At 34.0% G+C, this 20,903-nt stretch overlaps 1 protein-coding gene across 3 annotated transcripts; it reads left to right on the top strand.

The window, feature by feature from the left end:
* Positions 1-116: 116 nt before the first annotated feature.
* LOC142981997 (palmitoyltransferase ZDHHC2-like) lies at positions 117-20,898 on the top strand. 3 transcript variants are annotated; one of them, XM_076128215.1, is made up of 8 exons: positions 119-383; positions 468-589; positions 2,928-3,034; positions 6,804-7,041; positions 13,544-13,682; positions 14,428-14,554; positions 15,551-15,658; positions 17,178-17,323. In XM_076128215.1, exons 1-8 carry the CDS (start codon positions 218-220, stop codon positions 17,251-17,253), a joined length of 1,083 nt encoding a protein of 360 aa, XP_075984330.1. In that variant the 5' UTR covers positions 119-217; the 3' UTR covers positions 17,254-17,323. The 3 variants fall into 3 exon arrangements, with proteins under 3 accessions (XP_075984331.1, XP_075984332.1, XP_075984330.1); XM_076128216.1 differs by lacking the exons at positions 15,551-15,658; positions 17,178-17,323 and adding an exon at positions 18,023-20,898 and having other exon boundaries at positions 117-383; XM_076128217.1 differs by lacking the exon at positions 15,551-15,658 and having other exon boundaries at positions 118-383.
* The last annotated feature ends 5 nt before the right edge of the window (positions 20,899-20,903 follow it).

Genomic DNA, 20,903 nt, shown 5'->3' with positions numbered 1-20,903 from the left:
TAATATTATGCAAGGGCAACATTAGGAGTACGCATCTTTTTGGTTTCGCTTCAACCGGAAATTATTATTTTTCTTCTAACATGACACCTACTTGTCTTAGCTGTCAAGATTGTCATTATTGCAACTGGTAATCTTTGTGTTACTGTCACTTTGCTTTTTAACATCCTTTTTGTGAGGAGAACATGGATATTTTCAGTTTCCTAATTTAATATCAATAATGGCATCGTCTGTGCAAAACAACAGAGTTACGACTCCTGGATATTGTGTGTGTTGTAGAGTGTGCAATATGTGGTGTTGGAGAGCTTTCAAGTGGCTCCCTGTATTGTTAATAGTGTCCATTATAACTTGGTCTTATTATGCCTACGTTATCCAGTTGTGCATTTGTTAGTATTTGAATAAATTTTAGTAGAATAACAGGTTGATTGTAGATGCTCATTGTGACGTTTACGTATTGTATTACTTTGCAGTTACCATTGAGAGTACGGTGCAACAGTGTATCTATTTGGTGTTATATCATATTCTGCTGATAATGTTCGCCTGGTCGTACTGGCGTACGATTTTTGCAGATATCAAACCAATTCCAGACAAGGTGAGATTCATTTTTAATGTTGAACTTCGCCTGTTTGTGTTAAGGCTCCTGTTGTTTATAATACATGAGTAACCTACTTTATATTTTATAAGTTTCACATAGAAAGTAAGGCAGTAGGGCGCGAGGGCTTGTAAAAAAGTGTTGAGGACCTGCATTCATTAAAACTTCAGGTCTTTGTGAGTCAAGTAAATAGTAGAATTGTTGAATATATTTCAGTCCTGTTAGTAAATCCTTTATATTGACATGTCAACAACATCATGAATAAGTGGCCTGACTCATAACATCATTGAAAGACAAGTGCTTATTGCAATAATGACACACCTAATAAAGACAAGTTGGCCACAAATTTCTATGACCTACATTATTAATGAATGGTTGTAAATGTATTGTAATTAAAAAGCTATTATGCTCAACTATATGACTCTGATTACATGTAGAATGTGTTTTACATTAAAATTAACATAACTAGATGGTAAAATTTTAAATAGAAAATTAATGAGCATAGACTTTCTGCTCTATGCTTATTTGAATCTAGTTTACAAAACTAAATTTTGTTTTTGTTTACAACAAAGATAATTTTGTTTTATTTATCTATTGGTTTACAAATTTAACATTTATTCTTGATGCAAAATGAGTTTATCTGAACAAGTTGTTAAATTACATATTTTTTTGTCTATGATCTTTATAGATCAAAATGATTTCAGTATTACCTGCCTAAATACAGACATACAAATTCCTATTAAATTTATCTTTTGGTTCCATTGGGTTTTTTCACAGATTATCTTACAGTTGTACTATAAAAGTTTTCCTTATTCTATTCAGTAGTGATCCATTGTGAAGCTAACCTTTCCTTATTTGTTAATAACTAATATTTAATTTTTCTATCCTGTTAATGCACTAAGCAAATTTAATAAAAACAAATTTACTTTACCCATCATAGCTAAATTCAACATATTTTATAGGTGAAAAAGAAAATGCACATTATTTAAAAAATCTATTTTTGATCTGTTATGTCAAAACTGTTCTGGAGTACAATTCAGTTTTTTTTTCTGTACACTATGTAAATGCCATTAGTGTTGTTATCCAAATATTTACTTTTCTGTCCAGTATTTAATTACTAGCCAATTGCACTTAGTTATTGGTACACAATCAGGAAGGTCACATCTTTAGTATGTTTAGCTCATTCCATAAAACTAGTAGATATAGATCACTATTAATAATTTCCACTTTTATTAATTTATAACATGTATATCAGTAAACACCTATTTTATAGAGTCTTATTAAGCACTTAATTTGTAACTCTTATGATCAGTTTCCCAACTTCTGACTTAATATTAGTAGCATATGACTTTTTAATCCATATCACTGTCCCACAGCTGAACAAGAGTCTTGTCCTGAACAAGAAAATATAATGGAAATTTAATATAAACAATATATAATTTTATGTCATTTTATCTATCAAATAAACTGTCTAACACTTACCCATTAGTTGTGAAACTCACCTTATACATAATTTACTTCTAGTAAAAGATAATTCTAGTTTAAAATATATTCAAAGAGCATCAATATCTTTAAATCACTTCTCAGAATAATAGCAAAACACATGCATTATGTATCATGTGTTGTATAAGTATACACATTAAGTTTTTATAATAAACAGAGTGCATGCTATGAGTCACAAGCTGTGGTATTAATGCAGGTTTGATTACAAGATAATAATAGAAGATGTTGTTACTTTACATGCATCTGTGCACATCTATGCACATGATCATGTTAATTAATGACTGCCTCTGTGGCGCAGTGGTTAAGGCCGCCATGCCGCTACAATTGCGTCGGGAGGTCGTGGGTTCGATTCCCAAACGGAATATTTTTTTTGTGCACATCTATGCATCGATCCACAAATAATTGTTTCGGATCTGGTTGTACTTTGTGTCCGTTGTTTGTATGTTTATAAAAGTCTCCGCAACACAAGAGCAATTCTTAGTGCGGGAGTTGTCTTTTTAAATAATAGATTTATAGAATTAACTATTGCTACTTACGCTATCGTAAACCTTAATATATTAATCGCTTATGAGTCCCGTTCACAGTCTTACTAATATTATAAAATCCGAACGTTTGTGACGATGTATATTAGTTACTCTCTCACGAAAGAAGTAGAAAACGGATTTTAATGAAATTCGATATACAGACAGTTTATAACGTAGATTAACAAAGGATACTTTTTGTCACGGAATGCACTTTCACGCGGACGAAGTCGCGGACGAATCGTAGTAGAGTTATATTTTTGTGTTTATAAGTATAAAAAGAATGGTGTTTAATAAAAAGTTTGTTGTTTCAGTATAAATTGCCTGAAGCAGATTTAGAAAAATTGCTGAGCGCTGAATCCGAGGAGACGCAGCGTAATATATTGGAGAACTTTGCAAAGGATCTACCAATAGTCACTAGGTAAATACCTTTACAATTATAATATGCTATACAATACGCTACATTATTATTATACAAATACATTATATCTAGACCTATAAAAAATGCCCTAATAATCCTGGCTACCCAAGTTATCTTATTTCATGGTTAAAAAACCCATTGTAATCAAATTTAGAAGTTATAATTTAGCCCGAAATGAAATTCAAATGTCATATTTTGAAGATGCAACTTCACAAAATATGCCTCGCGAGTGAAGTCAAGTTCAAGAACTAGTTTTGTTTTAAGACAATTCTATCCACTTCATAATTCCATAAATATTTCAACAGTAATGGAAAGTGTGCGTGTCTATTATGTGTGTTAACTGTTCAATTTTGCTAGTTTCCCGACAAATACACGCATCCGGCTAGTTATCAAGTAACAGTATTGACGTATTACTTCATAGCTATGTTGATATTTAAATTGTTAATAGCTTGATAACATTAGCCGGCACCCGCCACTGTGATGAACTAAAGGGTTAACTCTTTCCTTAACCTGATAAATTTGGTAACCTGGATAAAAACACTGCGACTTTTCACCCGGAAATCTTTTCAAGCAGGCGAAGTCGCGAGCATACGTTAGTCCTTTCTAATATTATAAATGCGAAAAGTTTGGATGTTTGTTATTCAATCACATCAAAAATACTACGAATTTTGATGAAACTTAGCAGTGTTGTAGTTTATGTACTAGAGTAACATATGGGCAATAGAAATTAATACAGTCTTCACGGACAGAGATTCGGGCAAGTAGTAGTTCGTTTATAAAAAAGATTATTAGATTTTTCTACTAAAATTTTATAGGTGACTCGGCCAGTTCATTACCACAAAGCCCTTAGGTTTATCTTTGTTTGATCAGCTTATAACATAACTGGTTTATCTTAATGACATAGTAACCAATATTGTCGCGTATCATCGACCTACATAACTAGGTTGTTGATTTTCATTATCAACTGATAATAAGTTGCACTAAATTTGGGAAAATTAGGATTATTGTAGTCTGGCAAACTAGTAGAAAACCTTGGATGCAAGGTTCACGAGTTCACGGCTATATACAGAACTCATAACACCATTGACCCACAGGCTTGTGCAGTTAACAGAGGCCTGTTTGATATTCCAACTTTATTTTGGAAAAGCTTAGAAGTAATAATAAATATCTAGGCTATGATAGGCTCTTTACTAAATTGACGGATTATAATATTAATTTATGCTTTGCACCAAAAAATGGTCATACTTGTATCCACATTTCTAACCACTCTTATTTCGTTTATATTTAATGAGAAACGTACGTTTTGTTTATGCACGCGCACGGGACGAACACGCGTACACCTTTTTTTTTGTAAAGTGTGTCAGTATTGAGGCCTCTACCTTACTGGCGTTATACGAGCGTTGGCGTTTCTTCAACGTCTGCGTAGCGTCAACACGCCGTTCGGCTTATCCTGTGTCTCAAATACCATGTGCGCAACGAAAACGCTACGTATACGCTACGCAGACGTTAGAGAGACATCAACGCTTCTAAAACGCCAGTAGGAAAGCGGTCTCTTTTTACGTGGCTAAGGCATTAAGCATACACCTGCACCCTGGGTGGAGTGCAGGGTTATGTGGGACTCTCCCGCTAGAAGGGCGGGCATACGCACTAAGCGTGTGTCCTTACGGCCGCTCGTGGGGTGCGGCGTGGTAACTGCCGAAGCATATAGCCGCACGCCACGCATTTGCCCAGTGGGATAGCAGCCTAAGATTGCGTGTAGATGTTTGTTACTTATAACACCCACGGCGTGTATTATAATTAGTGTAGGCTACGCTAAAAATATCCAATCATAATATGACATAGTGGAGTATTTTTAGATTGGACCACACACATAGTAATCGACTGGCCTAAATAATTGAGACCAATTCACTTGAACAACAAATAGAGGTACAATGTACATACATATAAAATATCACGACTGTTATACCCGCAGATGTAGGTAGAGATGCATGAAATACACCCAAGTGGTTGCAAATAACAATGCTAGTAATAGTAATAATCGCCCATGTAATAGGAGAAGACTTTATTGCCATATACCTGCCAGGTTACTATCGAAAAATATTCTAATACAAATTCGAAAAGATCAATACCTACTTTGCCCAACCCGGGAATCGAACCCGAGACCTCACAATCAGCAGTCGGTTACAGTACCGACCGCCCAACAGAGGCAGACGAATAGAAGTATCCTAATAAAATATTGTAGAGTCGTATTTCTACTTTTATTTATATTATTTTATCAACTTTTTTCTCAATTCTAGACTGGTAGTTGCAATAAGAAAGTACAGCACACGTTTTTCTCGGCCGGCAAACAAAAAACAGATATTAGAAAATTTCGCCGATTCAGTACCCGTTTTGACGAGGTTTGTCGACATTTGTACTGTGTAGAATTGAGAAAAAAGTATTATTATTTAGTTGATACACGTATTTGAAACAATAATGAGATTTTGTGCCTATGTTTGTGTGTTAAGATTGTGGTATTGACATTCTTTTATTCATTTCGTAGAACGTAAACATAAGTATTAAAACAATATGAGTACTTAGTCGTCATTGAAGCGGTAATTTTAGAATGAGTACGTAGAGTAATTCCCGAGTTTATATTGCAGCGAATAAAGTAATCTAGTCGTTTTAGCCGTCGGATTTTAGATTAGCATTATCAAGCTTAATACTGGCAGTGTTTTTACTTGGTACAGTACTCCTGCGTCAATTTTTTTAGGTATTGCAAACATTCTGTATCGAAAGGTCATTGTTTCCCTTTTATCGGGCATTAGCACACAACGTTTGCAAAACACCATATTATAAAGAAACCTTATCCTTTATGTAGATGACCTTCAAGTCTTCTTAGACGAATAAATTAAGTTAAAAATTCTTTCTTTACGGACATAAAACAGGCCACGGTTGTAAAGATTATGTGATGACTAGCCGTGAGTCAGTAAGAATTCGTATTTAATATAATCGAACGACATAAAATCACCCTAATCCTAAAATCGTATTTTAATGTTCTATCGACGGAACCGTTGCTAATATTGTTTATCTTAAACTAGTAGTTTTAAAAACTTGTTATGAATCATGAATAATTTATGTTTATCGTATCGGTATTGTTTATTTCGTATTCGACCTTTGGTGTCACCTTCTAAACAAAAATCGTCTATCTAAACGCTGTCGCATAAATTATTTACTCAATGACACGATATTATGGTTCGGCTGCATTACTTTTCTAAATAACATTTTTTTATTTTTTTTTATTTAATTGTCTTACTAAAATGTCTCGAGCGTGGCAGCTCTAAACATGTTTTCTTGGCATTGAATCAATCCACTCCCATTGAATAAATAATCGTAAATCTAAAAATTTGCAAGTCGAGCTCTAAAATAATATTTGTAGTTATAATATTTCGCAAGCGCCGCCGGGTCTGTACCACAGCTTTGAATAATGAAGGACAAAGATAGCGCCTCTGAAGCCTCAGAAAGGGGTTCACAGAAAACAATACTAAAATAGAACCGGCTCTTTTCTTAGATTACTTTGAAAACAACGCCAATATAAAGATTTTTTTACAACAAGCTCACTGTTCGTGAAAACCATATTGACCATATCACCGACAAATATGTACATTTTAACTTTTCTCCCTTCCCCAAGCATCAGACTCGTAATACCCTATACACAATAATTGGGTGAGACCCGAAGCACTTAAAGTTCGTTAGGGGCAAACGCCAACTAAATGATATAATTTTCCAGAACAATGTCAGGCTCGGTCCGATACTGCAATCGGTGTGTACTAGTAAAGCCAGACCGTGCCCATCACTGCAGCATTTGTTCCCGCTGCGTTATGAAGATGGATCACCACTGTCCATGGGTGAACAACTGCGTCTGCTTCCACAATTACAAGTTCTTTATGCTATTCCTCGGATATGCGCTCATGTACTGCCTTTTCATCATGGGAACTTGTCTGCCGTATTTCGTCAAATTCTGGAAGGTATGTTGAATTTTGTTTTTATGTTTTCTTGTTTGTTTGTGTGTTTGTTAATGGAATGTTTAGATGTGTTTGTTTTGTGGTGATGTTGTGTCTTCTCAGTGATGAATTCTCTTTATAATCAGTAAAGATAATCATATGTCTAAACAGATTGTGAAGAGGTCATCAAATATAATAAATGTTTGTTGTTCATAAAGGGTTATGCAAATAAACTGTATGCGACTAAACAAATACTGCATATAATTATGAAGTAGTTAAAGTGCAGTTTATCTTTGTATACCCTATTTATATTTGAGTTCGGTGAAACTATTCTTTTGTGCTAAAAATCTAATATTGTACATTTCATGAAATCAAAAACGGGTAACAATGATGTCAAGTATTGTAATTCAATAATTTATTCTCTCCTAAATAATGATAAGACCGCGTGACTTAATGGTGAAAACGTTTTAACAAATGTTAAAGAATATTTTCGCCGAATATCTATTCAGCGAGAGTTGGCCTTGACTATAAAGATATTATGAAAATGTATCTCAAGGACTTTATCTAAAAACTGTTTCAAAGAAGTCTTAAGAACGTGTTCAAAGCGTCATTCCTAGCTATCTCATATATCTCTCCAGAAAACCTTTTCTCCAGGTGAACCTTACAATATTCTCCATGGAAATCTCCATTATTTCCACCTTATTACCATATTTATCATATCTGGGGAAACAACTAGAGGACCCAAAAAATCTTGCAGATTACAAGTCACGGATTAATCTTTCATGATTTACTTAAATACTTCTATATGTGGGAATATATAGTTTTCGACCATCGACTAAATAAAAATCAATCTAGCTACTTGTTATTACAACTGTTGCTGAATATTATACAACATGTGCGTTAAATATTTGTCGATAATAATGATTAAATAACGTCAGAATACCCGTCGGACTGAACATACGAGAAAATCGTGTTACTGACAAATATTTGCGCTCGTGTTCATATTGATATATTAATTGAATAACATATTTACTAAGGAATGCTACTCAACTGCATGTGGCATTAAATTAGTCGTTAATAATTTATAATTGCCAGCATTTTTTATAAGAAAATTATTATTTTCAATGAACTAAGATTAACGGTTAACATTTTTAGTCCTGGCAAGTTTGGTCCACTGGTCCGAATGGTTTCATTCAGACTATACGCGAGCATTACAAACGTGGAAACTACCGTCATACGTCATTTTTATCGAGCCTCTTGCTCGTTCTTACAGAACTTGTGAATGATTTATGACACCGTCATATTTGTATGACGTAGTTCGCAAGATTGTAATGGCTCCAGTGTAGATTTTTTCATATTCAAAGTGTGTTAGCTGTTAATCCTAGTTCATTCATAAACATGTCTCACACTTTTAACTCAAATACAGATTTTTGCAGTAACAGAAACGATTTGTTCAACAGATGTATCAGGAATACAAGTTTGCCCACTGCGACCGCTTGATAGACAATGGCTCTTATACTAAAATATGCTTGGAAATGATTAACGTAATAATTGTTACTATTTATATTGAATCCGGCTATTTCAGCGATCATTGCGTTCAATAGGTTAACTACGCTTAGATTAGATTTGTTGTTATTTTGCTCAGTACAACGTTCATGGTCTTTAGTAATAGTTTTATAGATACGTTGCTTGACTATGTTTTTGTTTGTTTTACTAGACGCGATTGCAAGTTAATTAGGTTGGTGAAATATTACAAAATTGAAATAAAATATTGTGTATTTTTAGACCTTTATGACATCATTATCACCATAAAGAACTTGTTGAATACATAGTTCAAAATCTGCAATCTAAAATAATATTTGATTTAAAAAAAAAATGCTTTTTATGCCGCAACAATGAATTACTGGATCATGTTCTTTTCTATTACATCCTTTAATATATCAAAGGCATGTTTGCAATCTCAACAAGATTGATTATTTCTTTATCACATGTTACTCACATGAAATGATATGGCTGTTTATTACAATCTTAGACCGCTTGGCGGAACTAAGTATTTTACAATAATCTTGTTATTATAACGAATCGAAAGTATGTAATACTATGGGCTCTTTCAATTTAGACGTTTCGTGTCGTACGGCTGCCGCACGTTAACCGTGCCGCTGGTTATAGCCCGCTGCCGTACCGCTGCGGTACGTTAGCCGTCCGACACCAAACGCCTAAATTGAAAGCGTATCTGACTGCCGTGCGTTTGTATGTTAGTGTTGTTTTAAATTCATGTGACAGCAGTGTAGCCATGGACTCTGACGAAGAAACATTACTGTTAGTGCTCCTGTTAAAAAATATCAAACAGAAACAAAAACGCCGCGCCCGTAAAAGAACACTACCGATGTTTTCATTAACATGTAATTTTGGTGATTTCCATATTCTTTATCCTAGGTTAAAACAAGACCCAAGCAAATTTTTTAATTACTTAAGAATGTCAAGAGAATGTTTCTACGAATTACTCAATAATTCAATTTCATTTATAAATTCTTCCACGTCTATATCATCCATTTTAAGCAAATAATAAACATGAAAATTCAATGACTTGACTGCCTCCGTGGCGCAGTGGTTTAGGTCGCCACGCCGATACCACGGCAACGGGAGGTCGTGGGTTCGATTCCCACACGGGACAATTATTTGTGCGATCCACAAATAATTGTTTCGGGTCTGGTTGTGCTTTGTGTCCGTTGTTTGTATGTTTGTAAAAGTCCCCGCGACACAAGAGCAATTCTTAGTGCGGGAGTTGTCTTTTTTAATAAGAATAAGAAAAAATGAAATTAGCTGTCACGTTTAGTCACCGCACTATTCAACAGCGAAATGAACACGTGGAGCTTGCGACGTTGCCCTCCTGTCGTCGTGCGTTCTCGGTACCGACACCGCACTGTTGCCGCACCGTGCGATTTGTATGAAAACAAATGACCGTCCGTGCACCGTACGACAAACGCACCGTTTCGGCACTGCTGCGGTCCGACACGATACGGCTAAATTGAAAGAGCCCTATTTCTAGTAGTAATATCATATAGCCATGAATCTACATCCTTGGTCTTTAGAAGGACCGAAGTCCATACCTACATAGAATTTTGGCTTTGAATTTTCAGTAGCCAATAATAACAGGCTGAAATATAACCGAAGTAAAGTAGCCAATAGGCAGCCCAGGTAGAAAAACGTCAGAAAAAAAAGTATTCACCATCGTAGGTCTGACCAAAAAAGAAACCGATAAAACGCGGTTTTATCTGTATAATTTCGCGCTACTTATAATTTATTCAAAAATGATTGTCAAGCAACGTATCAAAAGAATAGCCATAGTCTTAGAATAACTCATAGTAATTATCATTTAGGAAAGATTAGCGTAAGTCGTAATGATACACAACACAGCTACGTCTAGATAATACGACACACAACACTCACATTATCAGATTGATAACACACTATCACAGTTATTAGTTGTACGAATATTTTGTATTCAGGCAGATTTTTGTATGCTCTTCCGTTTTGCGTTCCACATTGTTTAAATTATAACCGGTATCGCAGTGGGAACTTTGTAGATTTAGTTTGTTTATTTCTTGATTTAAACAGTGTGGAACTTTGTAGTTTTAAGTATTTTGAAAGCTTGTATTATATACATATTTATTTTAATAATGCTAGTTAAAAGTAGTTTGAAGCATACATATATTTTTATAAAAATGACAACTCCCGCACTAAGAATTGCGCGGGGACTTTATAAACGTACAAACAACGGACACAGAGTACAACCAGACCCGAAACAATTATTTGTGGATCGCACAAATAATTGTTCCGTGTGGGAATCGAACCCACGACCTCCCGATGCAATGGTAGCGGCGTGGCGACCTAAACATTACATATTATTTATTTAGTTTAATAAAACAGTTCCCACTTGAAATGACTCTTGTGTTTATGATTTAAAGCAAATAATACGTATTATGATTGAATTAATCAGCTTTTTTAGTAGGAAAACTGGTTTGCCAGTAAATAATTAAAATTCAGAATTATAGCTTTATAGTATTATAGATTGCTATTTTGTATAAAAATAGAATTTTGATGATCACTATTATGTTTAAAGCAAGTTAATGATTTTTTTATTTGGCCGTTGTTTGTGTACAGTGTAGATTTAATATAAAAATATCTCGCTTGCTTTATTTTGTTTATGTTATACTTATTTTACTATGTTTAAAGCTTTTTATAACAAGTGACGATTGAGTGGCTCCCGTAAACTACTCTTACACATTTATTACACACTAACACACTAAGCTGTAACTTAAAATGTATAATTTTTAAGTACGACTTTTTACTCTATTTACTGGTCTAAAGCCATTTAATTTTGATCATAACATAGTTACATACGTAATATGAACTTCAATAAAATGTGAATAATGTAAATACAACACCTTATAAAACCACATAAACAAAAAACATTTAATAATCGCTACTAATTAAGTCAGTTCCAGTGTGCCATATTATGTACTACATTATTTACATTTTATTGACGTCTTCTTACACATTAAACATTACTACCACATATTACACTAATTATCTATAGTACTAATTATTATTATTCATAATTAATAACTATTTAGCGCCGCGTGTGGTGGGTTCAAATCCCACCTGGTACAAATATTTGTGTGATAAGTACGAGTATCTGTTCTAAGCCTGGTTGTTAATGTGTATAAGTATGTATTTAGAAGTTTTATGTATGTTTATCAGTTATTTGGTTATCATAGTACAGTGAGCTCTAAAAGTATCTGATCATACTCAATGTTTTGAAACCCTTTATACTGAAGTGTGCACCAGTGGCGAAGGGTGAGTTTTGTTAAAAGGCAAGCCGGAGCTAAAACTGCTAAAGCTAAAGTTAAGCAACTCTTGGTGCGGTCATTCCATAGGTGGGTGACCGACGCGATGGCGGGCGGCGGCTTGAACAAATTTGACACTAGGTTGACCACTAACCATACGTTAACAGAACAGAATCGTTGTATTGCGATCCGATTTACCAAACTACTTTCATAGTAGGTAAGAACTAAGTAGGTACCTACCTACCTATGAACGAAATTATTGATGAGGAATGATTCTATCCTATTACTTCAAATTTCATGTTAAAATAAGGGTTTTAATTTTTAAATACAACTTTGATTGACTCCAAATGCTATCTACTAGAAACAAACGGAGAAATAATAAAAACACTTTACAGCTAGGTACCAATAAGCCATTGATAAATATATAAAGTTATATCGTAGCGAATAACTTAAGGGAATGTTTAAAATACTAATTACCTAGGTATATCCTTTGCATTCTGTATTATTTATTTTGGTAGATAGGTACATGTTGGCACTAGGAGCATTTTGAAAACAATGTCACAGAATAATAAGTACTAAAGTAACAATGTCATATATATACTAATACAATACTAAATACAATACTAAAGTGACAATGTCTACACTCCACAACATTAATTTACTGATTAATAACTAATTTAACAATATTTATTGCTTCTACTTCTACCTACTTGTTGTCCCTGATCGCAATACTCAAACAATAACAATGAAAGTAATAAGTACTTACAAAAACAAGTAAGATACGACCAGGACATTCACACAATCACCACGATTTTACACTAAATAATAACATTCATAGATAATTTAACACAATTTAACTCATCCAAATACAATAAACATAATAATCCAAAATAACCTAAAATAGGCGCGCAAAATGAAAACAAAACTAAATCTAAAATCTTAAATGTCATCACAACAATTTATTGCATTCATTGTCTCTCTCTCATTAAATATCATTACATCTCACTCACACATTAGCCAGTTGCCGCGCCGCCCGCGCCGCTGCGCCTGTTGTACCTACTAGTCGCCCAATAAGCCGATGAATTCCGGGTTACCTCGCCGGTAAAACGCGCCATAGAAAAGTACGTCCGCGTGACGTCATCGACATCTTTTTCGCTTTACGCGATTCCTGCGCGCGCCGTCGAGTTGTTTGACGGCAATTTTCGGTATGCAACTTTTGCAATGACAAATAGAACAGGCGTTTATTCATTTATTTATTTTTAATTAGTCGTATTGAAAATATTGATGAATGTCGTAATAAATATAGAATTTAATTTAAATAAACGATCTTTTCTTGAGAATAATACACATTTATGTGACGCATTTTAAGGAGTGTTCCGAAGGTAAAGCCGGTAGGAATCGGGTTATAGGGAGCCTTCGCCACTGGTGTGCACATAATTTCACAACAAATCAGGTAAAATGAGTTAGAATTAAAGATGGCAATGGCAAACGTTTTTTCCATGGAATAATGTGCACACTTCAGTATATAAACCCTATATACTGAAGTGTTGAAGTGAAAAGATTAAGTATGATCAGCTACTTTTGGAGCTGACTGTACAAGCTCTGCTTAGTTTAGAGTCAAATGTCCGTGTGTGAGTTATCCAATGATATTTATTTTTTTATTTGATGGTCTTCAGGGCGAGTTCGGATCAGCGGCGAGCGCGGGCCGCTATCACATCGTGTTCGCCTTCTTCGTAGCGCTAATGTTCGCGATATCGCTCGGCTCGCTGTTCGGCTACCATTGTTACCTCGTCGCTAATAATAGGACTACTTTAGGTATGTTATATGTATCGATTATTTGGTGTTGCTTTGGCAAATAAAAATAAATATCTATGATAAAAAGTGTTTGTACATAGCTGTAGTACAAAAAAATTGGGACGTAGATTGAAACACGTGTAACAAATTCACGTCGACAACGCTGGGTCAGCCTTATAACTGGGATTATTTTCAAACATTTTTATTTTTTTAATTAATTTAGTTTTATTATTAGATTAAGTTTTGTTAAAAAGTATTCTAACAACTGAATTAAGTGAAACTGCTTAGGTCTATAGACTTTTATTTTTGTATGAAACAAAACTTTTCAGGGGACTTTTCAGCTTTCATCTAATCACCACTCTGGATTCTATCAAAGGTAGACTGCAATTACCATTCCCAAACATTAATATAATAAGACTAAATTAAAATTTGGTTTCAGATATGCTCGTAAGGTACCGCCGAATGGGCAGTCCTACAGGACAGATCATTAACTCAATGCTTAAGAGACTGGCCAATGGTAATTGCAGTCAAACCGATATGTAGCCTACGTACATTATTATTTAGTTAAAATATACCTACTGTAGACCACATTGATGTAAAGTATCGTAAGGAACAAAGTAGATTCGTATAGGGTATCTTTTTGGGCCAATTTAGAACTAATTGTACTTAAAAATTTATTATATTTAGATGTAATTACTCTGTAGTTATTTGTTTTGATTTGTTCTGTATTTATGAAATATTAACGTGATGTCTTGCAAAATTTCAGAAGCGTTCAGGGCGCCTATGTTCCGAGGGGGCGCCGATAAGAACGGCTTTTCAATTGGTGCTTATAATAACTTCAAGGAGGTATTCGGCAACAGCCCTAACCTCTGGATGGTACCTGTCTTCACCAGGTAACGAATTTTTATTTATCATTCAAAAACAAAGAAACTCTCATTGCCATTTTCGGTTCTGGCAACACAGACTTAACAATAGCAACTCCGAAAAATGACCAGCATGTTTGTCTATGGGTGAATTCCAGTCTATACGCACGTTAGGTTTTAACAAAAACGCTAAAATGTATAATACAATATGTGTGCCAAGTGTGATCTGTGTGCATGTCCTATTAAATGTGTGAAAAAGAAGTGAATGACCATTCTAACAAATGAAATCGTAGAATAGTATGATAATAATAGTAACTACTGATTTTTCAAAAACTAAGGTTTTACGAAAGCTACTAACTAGGCATGGCCTTTGGGGTCCGTTTGTAAATAGTCGAATTTTTTATAGTCGATATGTCACATCACTAATCATTCGTAATTTTTCATTACCATCATTTAACTCTCGTGCCTATATTATATGTATTGGGAAAGGAAGGAACGTCGTAACTTTGTGATATTGTCTATTGTCCCAAAGTCCTATAATTATATATTTTCCCCTTAATATTATATTTTGTCCAGTCTAGCATGAGTTTTTGTGTGAGTTTGTGGGTAACCATTGTTTCCGTATTTCATTTTTGGGATATATTTTCTGTGAGGTAAAGGGAAATTTAAACCTTAATATTCATATCAATCATTTGTCATGTTCTTAATAAAATCATCCCACTTGCTAGCTTCCACTTTTGATACAATAAGCGGAACACTTTTGTATATAATTTCAATGAAAGTGAAACTATATCCCTAAGTAATGATAATAAAAAATCTTCCGTGGCGTGTGCGAAAATTTGGATATATTTCTTTTCTTTCTTTTCAAATTATTGGTCCTTTTTATTTATTTTTTGTTTTTCTTAATTCTGTCTATAATTTGGTTTGTCCATTACTTTTATTTCTACTGTATCTTGAAGTCCAACGCCAAAGGTTCGCCCCCGCCACGTGTTTAGAACCCCTCTCAACTAGTAAACCTTTTGTCAGCCTGGGAGACGGGTGCGAATACCCTGTGCGTCGCGAACATCAACTACAGACGTTCACGACACCCCAAGAGACTCATGGCTACGAGTCCATGGGCACCACGCGGTCAAGGTCAGACAAGGACGAAAACGAGCCAGCCCTTAACCAAATACCTTGAGCATATGCCATTATAACACAGGATTTACGTACGGGTTGATACGTATATGTAGCTTAGGTCACTTTAAACAATGGAATAGATCTCTCTATTACGATTTTATATCTTACCACGGTGCACTATTCCGTACGCATTTTGACGGTAGACAATTTTTATTGAAATACAATCCGTCGTATTGTTAATTTACTCTTAATTGCCTTTGATATGAATTATACATCGAATTCGAACTTTATACGATTATATTAGGTCCTCGAATATTTTAGTGATGCACACAAAATTATTGGTTGTTTAGTCGAGTTGTGCGTAGATTTAATTATATTGAAATTTTAAATTTTATACGTACTATTAACGGAATAAAATATACGTTTAAATTCGAATAGCAGTGCCTTTATGACATACAAGTATGTGCTCAATTTTAGATTTATAAATATACGATACATGGCAACTTCCAATAATGTAAACTGACGAAGCTTTAACTCATAACGCGAATTAAATAATACTTGTACGTGTTGCGTACAATTATTATTATTACTTATGCTCAAGTTATGTGGAAAGTCTGGCTGAAGTATTCGTGATTATTTTTGATTATTAATTAAATATGAATGAAATATTTAAAGACAAATGTTTCAACGTGCAAATTGCTTTTTAATGCATTTATTTCTGAGCTATATACAACACACAAGACTGATAAAGTTAGAAATGTATTTTGTAAGTATGTTTTGTGCACAATAAAATATTTTGTTCTTTGATTTTTGTTTTTTATTTCACATGGCAACACAGTGCTTCGGCGGTACGTTTTTTTTTCACATAGGCGCTTGCGTAGAAGCTGTAGCGATTAGCAAGCAAATGGATACGAATAACAGTACTGATTTATTTTATTTTAAATATTTTTAGTAGTAGACATAACGTTCATTGGGAATATTTACTAATTTTCTAATTTAAAACGTCTGTGTGCTGTATATTTCGATATACATCTTATTTATCTTCTACTATAAGTATTATTACCTTTTCTCTTATTATCTCAGTCTTTTGCATGTCTTTGGGTGCTGCAGATTCATGTAAACAACCTTTTTTTTCTAGTTTTATCTTAAAAATATGTTTATTGAGAATTTTATTTTGATAGCATCGGAAATTTCAAAAATAAGATTCATTGATCAACAAACGAAGTGATTATTGATCAGTTTGAAAGCGCCTTACTTAAACAACTTAATAGACAGTAAATATTTTATATTTTTATCCATTTATGAATATGCCTTATTAGGCAAACCCACGTAAGTTAAACTAAAGGGTTACAATCATATTAACAATCCATTCCTTAACAGTAATAGCTCACTTCATTAAATAGTTTAAAGTTTGTATAACTTAAACATCTGTAGCATCCACGCTTCTATTTTCTATAATATTTATTATTATATTATTCCAATACCTAACTCTTATTCGGTTCATAGTCAATAAGAATGTTTATTAACATTTTAGCTCGGAGGTGGGCCGCGAGACTGAGAAATGGAGACTTTGCCCCAGAAAGGGCTGGACCGTCCCGCAAATAGTATAAGGATTTTAAAATTTTCCATTTCGCTATATTTTATTACAATATATTTAAATAAATCCGTTCGACTAATCAACGTTGCTTTTCATTCATTGGCGTCATCCAACCTTTTCGATGGAAGTTCAAAATTATAGTCATTCACTTCTTTTTTTAAGTAGGTAGTCCATTATATCGGTGTCCCTTTGCATGCTAATTTATTTAGTCGAGTCGTTAGGAGCTTCTTAGGTCGCGCAAAACGATTATTTGCGCTTGTTATTTTATTCTGCACGCTGTAGACAATGTCTCATCGGAATTGTAGCTAACACTGTAGATATATTTTTAGTACATTTTACATTAAGATCACTAACATTCTCACATATAATTAAGTTATATTCAAATCAGATAGCTCTTTTAACATAAATATTTAGACTGGGAATTACTGTACGAGCCTTGTTATACAATATAGAAATCTCAGCAGTAAATATAATTTGTTTATTAGTTTAGCAACAAAACTAATATAGTTTAGGTAATTATAAAAAAATATGCATGCATTAACAATCATAATAATAAAACAATTAATAGAGTTACACCCATAAGTCGCTGACGTAACAGCAAAGCTACGTTCATGTTTTAGACGTGTTAATCTCTCACCAACATAATAATAATATGTTGGCAACACCGATAGGTATAGAGCAGGAAATCACATTTTATTACATCAGCTATGCTCACATCACACAACACAACTACACGTAAAGTAAGATGGTGTATTAAAAACTATGCGACTGGACTGGTGTAGCTTTGGCGACGGCATCGTGTATCCAGTGCCGCAGGACGACGAGGAATCAGAGTCACTGCTCAGCTCCGAGCGATGGGAGCGCTGGGGAGAGCGCGCGCGACCCTTCGACGAGCGCGAGAGCTCATCCTTCGACGAACTATGAGTGTAAGCTGTTGTAGCCGGCCGAGTGCAGGCCTCGAACTGTACGGCAACTGTCTGAGCAACAGCTTTAAATAGTTGACTATAAGCTGGGAAACAGGTTCAGTTAGTGTTAATAGCCACTGAGGCTTTTTCGATTCGAGATTTTTATCTTTTACTATCTGCTAGTTAGTTGCTCGAAACGCGTTAGTTTAACGATGTTCATACAAGAAATAATGTGTGTATGATTAAGTAAGTACAAATACAGATCGCCATAGTTAATTTAAACAGCCATTTTAGTCCTAAATCACGAAAAATCGAGTCTGCACTTTCGGCCGTTTACAACAAAATCCGACGCCATAGAGGTGCGAGTTGTAGGTAAATTGAGATAATTGGTGCTGAACGATATAATGTTAGATGAATGGGTACATTCAGTAGTGAGCTTCATCTTACCAGAAATTAAAAGTGCCATTAATTATAGCGGAATTTTTAATTTCTGGTAAGCATTCAGTGTTCTTTGTGACTTCCGGATATTGATAGCTCGCAGATGGACAACATTTTGCTAGATAAATAAAAAAAGGAGTTATCCGGCCGGTGCTTTATCACGTTAACTGATTCTTGGTCAACATATTATTGTCTGGGTTGCCAAGTTGCATAATTAATTCATCGCAGTGTTGTCAGAATAATAAATTTTAGACTATCTGTAGAATTTTCTATTTTAAGTTTTTTCAACATTATATAATGTTAATGCAGTTTATAAAAAAAAACGTTTTAATGTTGCCCATCTATGACGACATTTAGATGCTTAAATATTTTTCTAAAACTATCCCTAACTTCCTAATCGCTTAACATTTTCCATTTTTATATTCTACGGTATTTCTATTTAGGAAGACAAAGAACACAATTTTAATAATGTACTTATAATTTACGCGGTGTAAATACTGCTTACTTTATAATAAGACTGCTGTCGAAATAGGAATTAAAATAATATCAAGAAAAGGATAATAAATAATTAAGAAAACCGGATTTTCTTCGACAACTGTATTAAATTTATTTATTTTACTGTGTTGGTAAATTTTAACTGAGATGACGTAGTGTATGAAAAATTATATGCGGAGTCTCTCAATAATGATTTAAAACAAATTTGTTTTGATTGCTATTTTATCTATTGTCACATTCCTTAAAGATTTATCTATATTAAGAGTATTAAAAAGTTAAAGAGAGGCTCCGGTATCTAATGATGGTTTTAGCTATCGTATTGAATTTTATAAAATGAGTTAGGTTTATTTTAAACATTTTAAGGACAGTATTATTTCCTCTACATTCCTTAAATATTTTAAATTTATATCTATGTTTAAATTAATATTTCTAAATAGTTTTGTATGGATTCCTATTTTATTTGTCAACACATTCGAGTGCTAGTTATTGAATAAGCAGAATCAAATGATAACGTGTTATCATTGCTTTCGATAGATGTAGTATTAATTAAGTTTCGCGTATACGTAAGTAAATAGTTAATTTTCTAAGAACCGCCCATTTTAAGCGAAAGATCGTCGACTTTATCCCGTATAGATTTGATATAGTATAGGCTCTTTATACTTAAAAGGAAATTAAGACGAAATATTAGCGAATCGAATGAAACTGATACTCAAAAAACGCATCAAAATTGATGCGTTTTGATGACACAGACAAACATGTCCAATTTATATCCCTTCTTATTTGCGTTGGGGGTTAAATATAACGATTGCACACTTCGATTTGCTAATGTTTTGACTTAATCTAATTTTACCTGCAATGTGATAAACGTGTATTTAATATGGATTTTTATAATGTTAATAGTTCAATGACATTAATTAAGAGATGATTATTTGCTCTGCGGGCTAGTGACGTATCTCACTCAGTTGACAGGTACTGTACGTCAAATTGATGGACACTATTCAGTACATTGCTGCTTTGTCGTAACGCGTTAATCACTATAATCTGAGTGAGAAAACAATGTACAGCATAGTGGCTTTCAAATAGTTCTCAGCTGAGATACGTGATAGCCCCTCGATTTGTGCAGACGCTTCCATTTTTTCTCTAAGGCTGCTATTCCACTGGCGTTTTGCGTGCGTCGCCGTTCATCCAACATCTGCGCAGCGTATACGTCGCGCTAATGCAACGTTAACGTCGCGTTTGTTGACAACAGATTCAATCATACCTGCTCTGTCCGCGTGCCTCAAATAGTATCATGTATGCGACATTAACTTCACGATCAGCAGACGTTACGATTGCCACGCGACGCACACGCCGCGTAGACGTTGAATAGACGTCAACGCTTGTAAAACGCCAGTGGGAAGGCGGCTTAAATGGCTAGTTAGGCTACTTAGTTCTTGACTTCCTTTTCTGACGTGCAATTTATTTCAAATTTCTTTCTACGGTTCATATCTCTATTATTACTTACTTAACTGTATTTTACTAGGTATTTGAAATTTAAATGATCACGATCACATTTTTTTCATCGAAATCTCAACCTAGTCATATATATTTTTTTATTTTGTATTTTTTTATCATTTACCTATTACGAATTCCGGATGCATTTATGAATAAATTAATTTTTAATGTTGCTATAATTATTATAATTTATAAAGTTTATGTTAATGCGTATAGAACTAATTGTATATCTTAAGTTACATTTCTTATTATTAAAAATAAAGACGACACGATGTGCAATGGTTTTATAATGTAAGTACAACAATGATGTGTAAAATAAAATGAACAAAGA

The sequence above is a fragment of the Anticarsia gemmatalis genome, chromosome 21 (genome assembly GCF_050436995.1).
Source record: "Anticarsia gemmatalis isolate Benzon Research Colony breed Stoneville strain chromosome 21, ilAntGemm2 primary, whole genome shotgun sequence".
NCBI lineage: Eukaryota > Metazoa > Arthropoda > Insecta > Lepidoptera > Erebidae > Anticarsia > Anticarsia gemmatalis.
The sequence above is the reverse complement of the archived record's forward strand: the minus strand, read 5'-3'. Positions and strand labels throughout refer to the sequence as shown.

What these genes read in the sequence shown, in the direction of transcription:
- LOC142981997 (XM_076128215.1), top strand. Translation starts at nt 218, where the DNA reads ATGGCATCGTCTGTGCAAAACAACAGAGTTACGACTCCTGGATATTGT. An exon ending in ATTTCGTCAAATTCTGGAAG is followed by an intron (nt 7,042 to 13,543) that starts GTATGTTGAATT and finishes GATGGTCTTCAG; the next exon opens with GGCGAGTTCGGATCAGCGGC. An exon ending in ATGGTACCTGTCTTCACCAG is followed by an intron (nt 14,555 to 15,550) that starts GTAACGAATTTT and finishes ACCTTTTGTCAG; the next exon opens with CCTGGGAGACGGGTGCGAAT.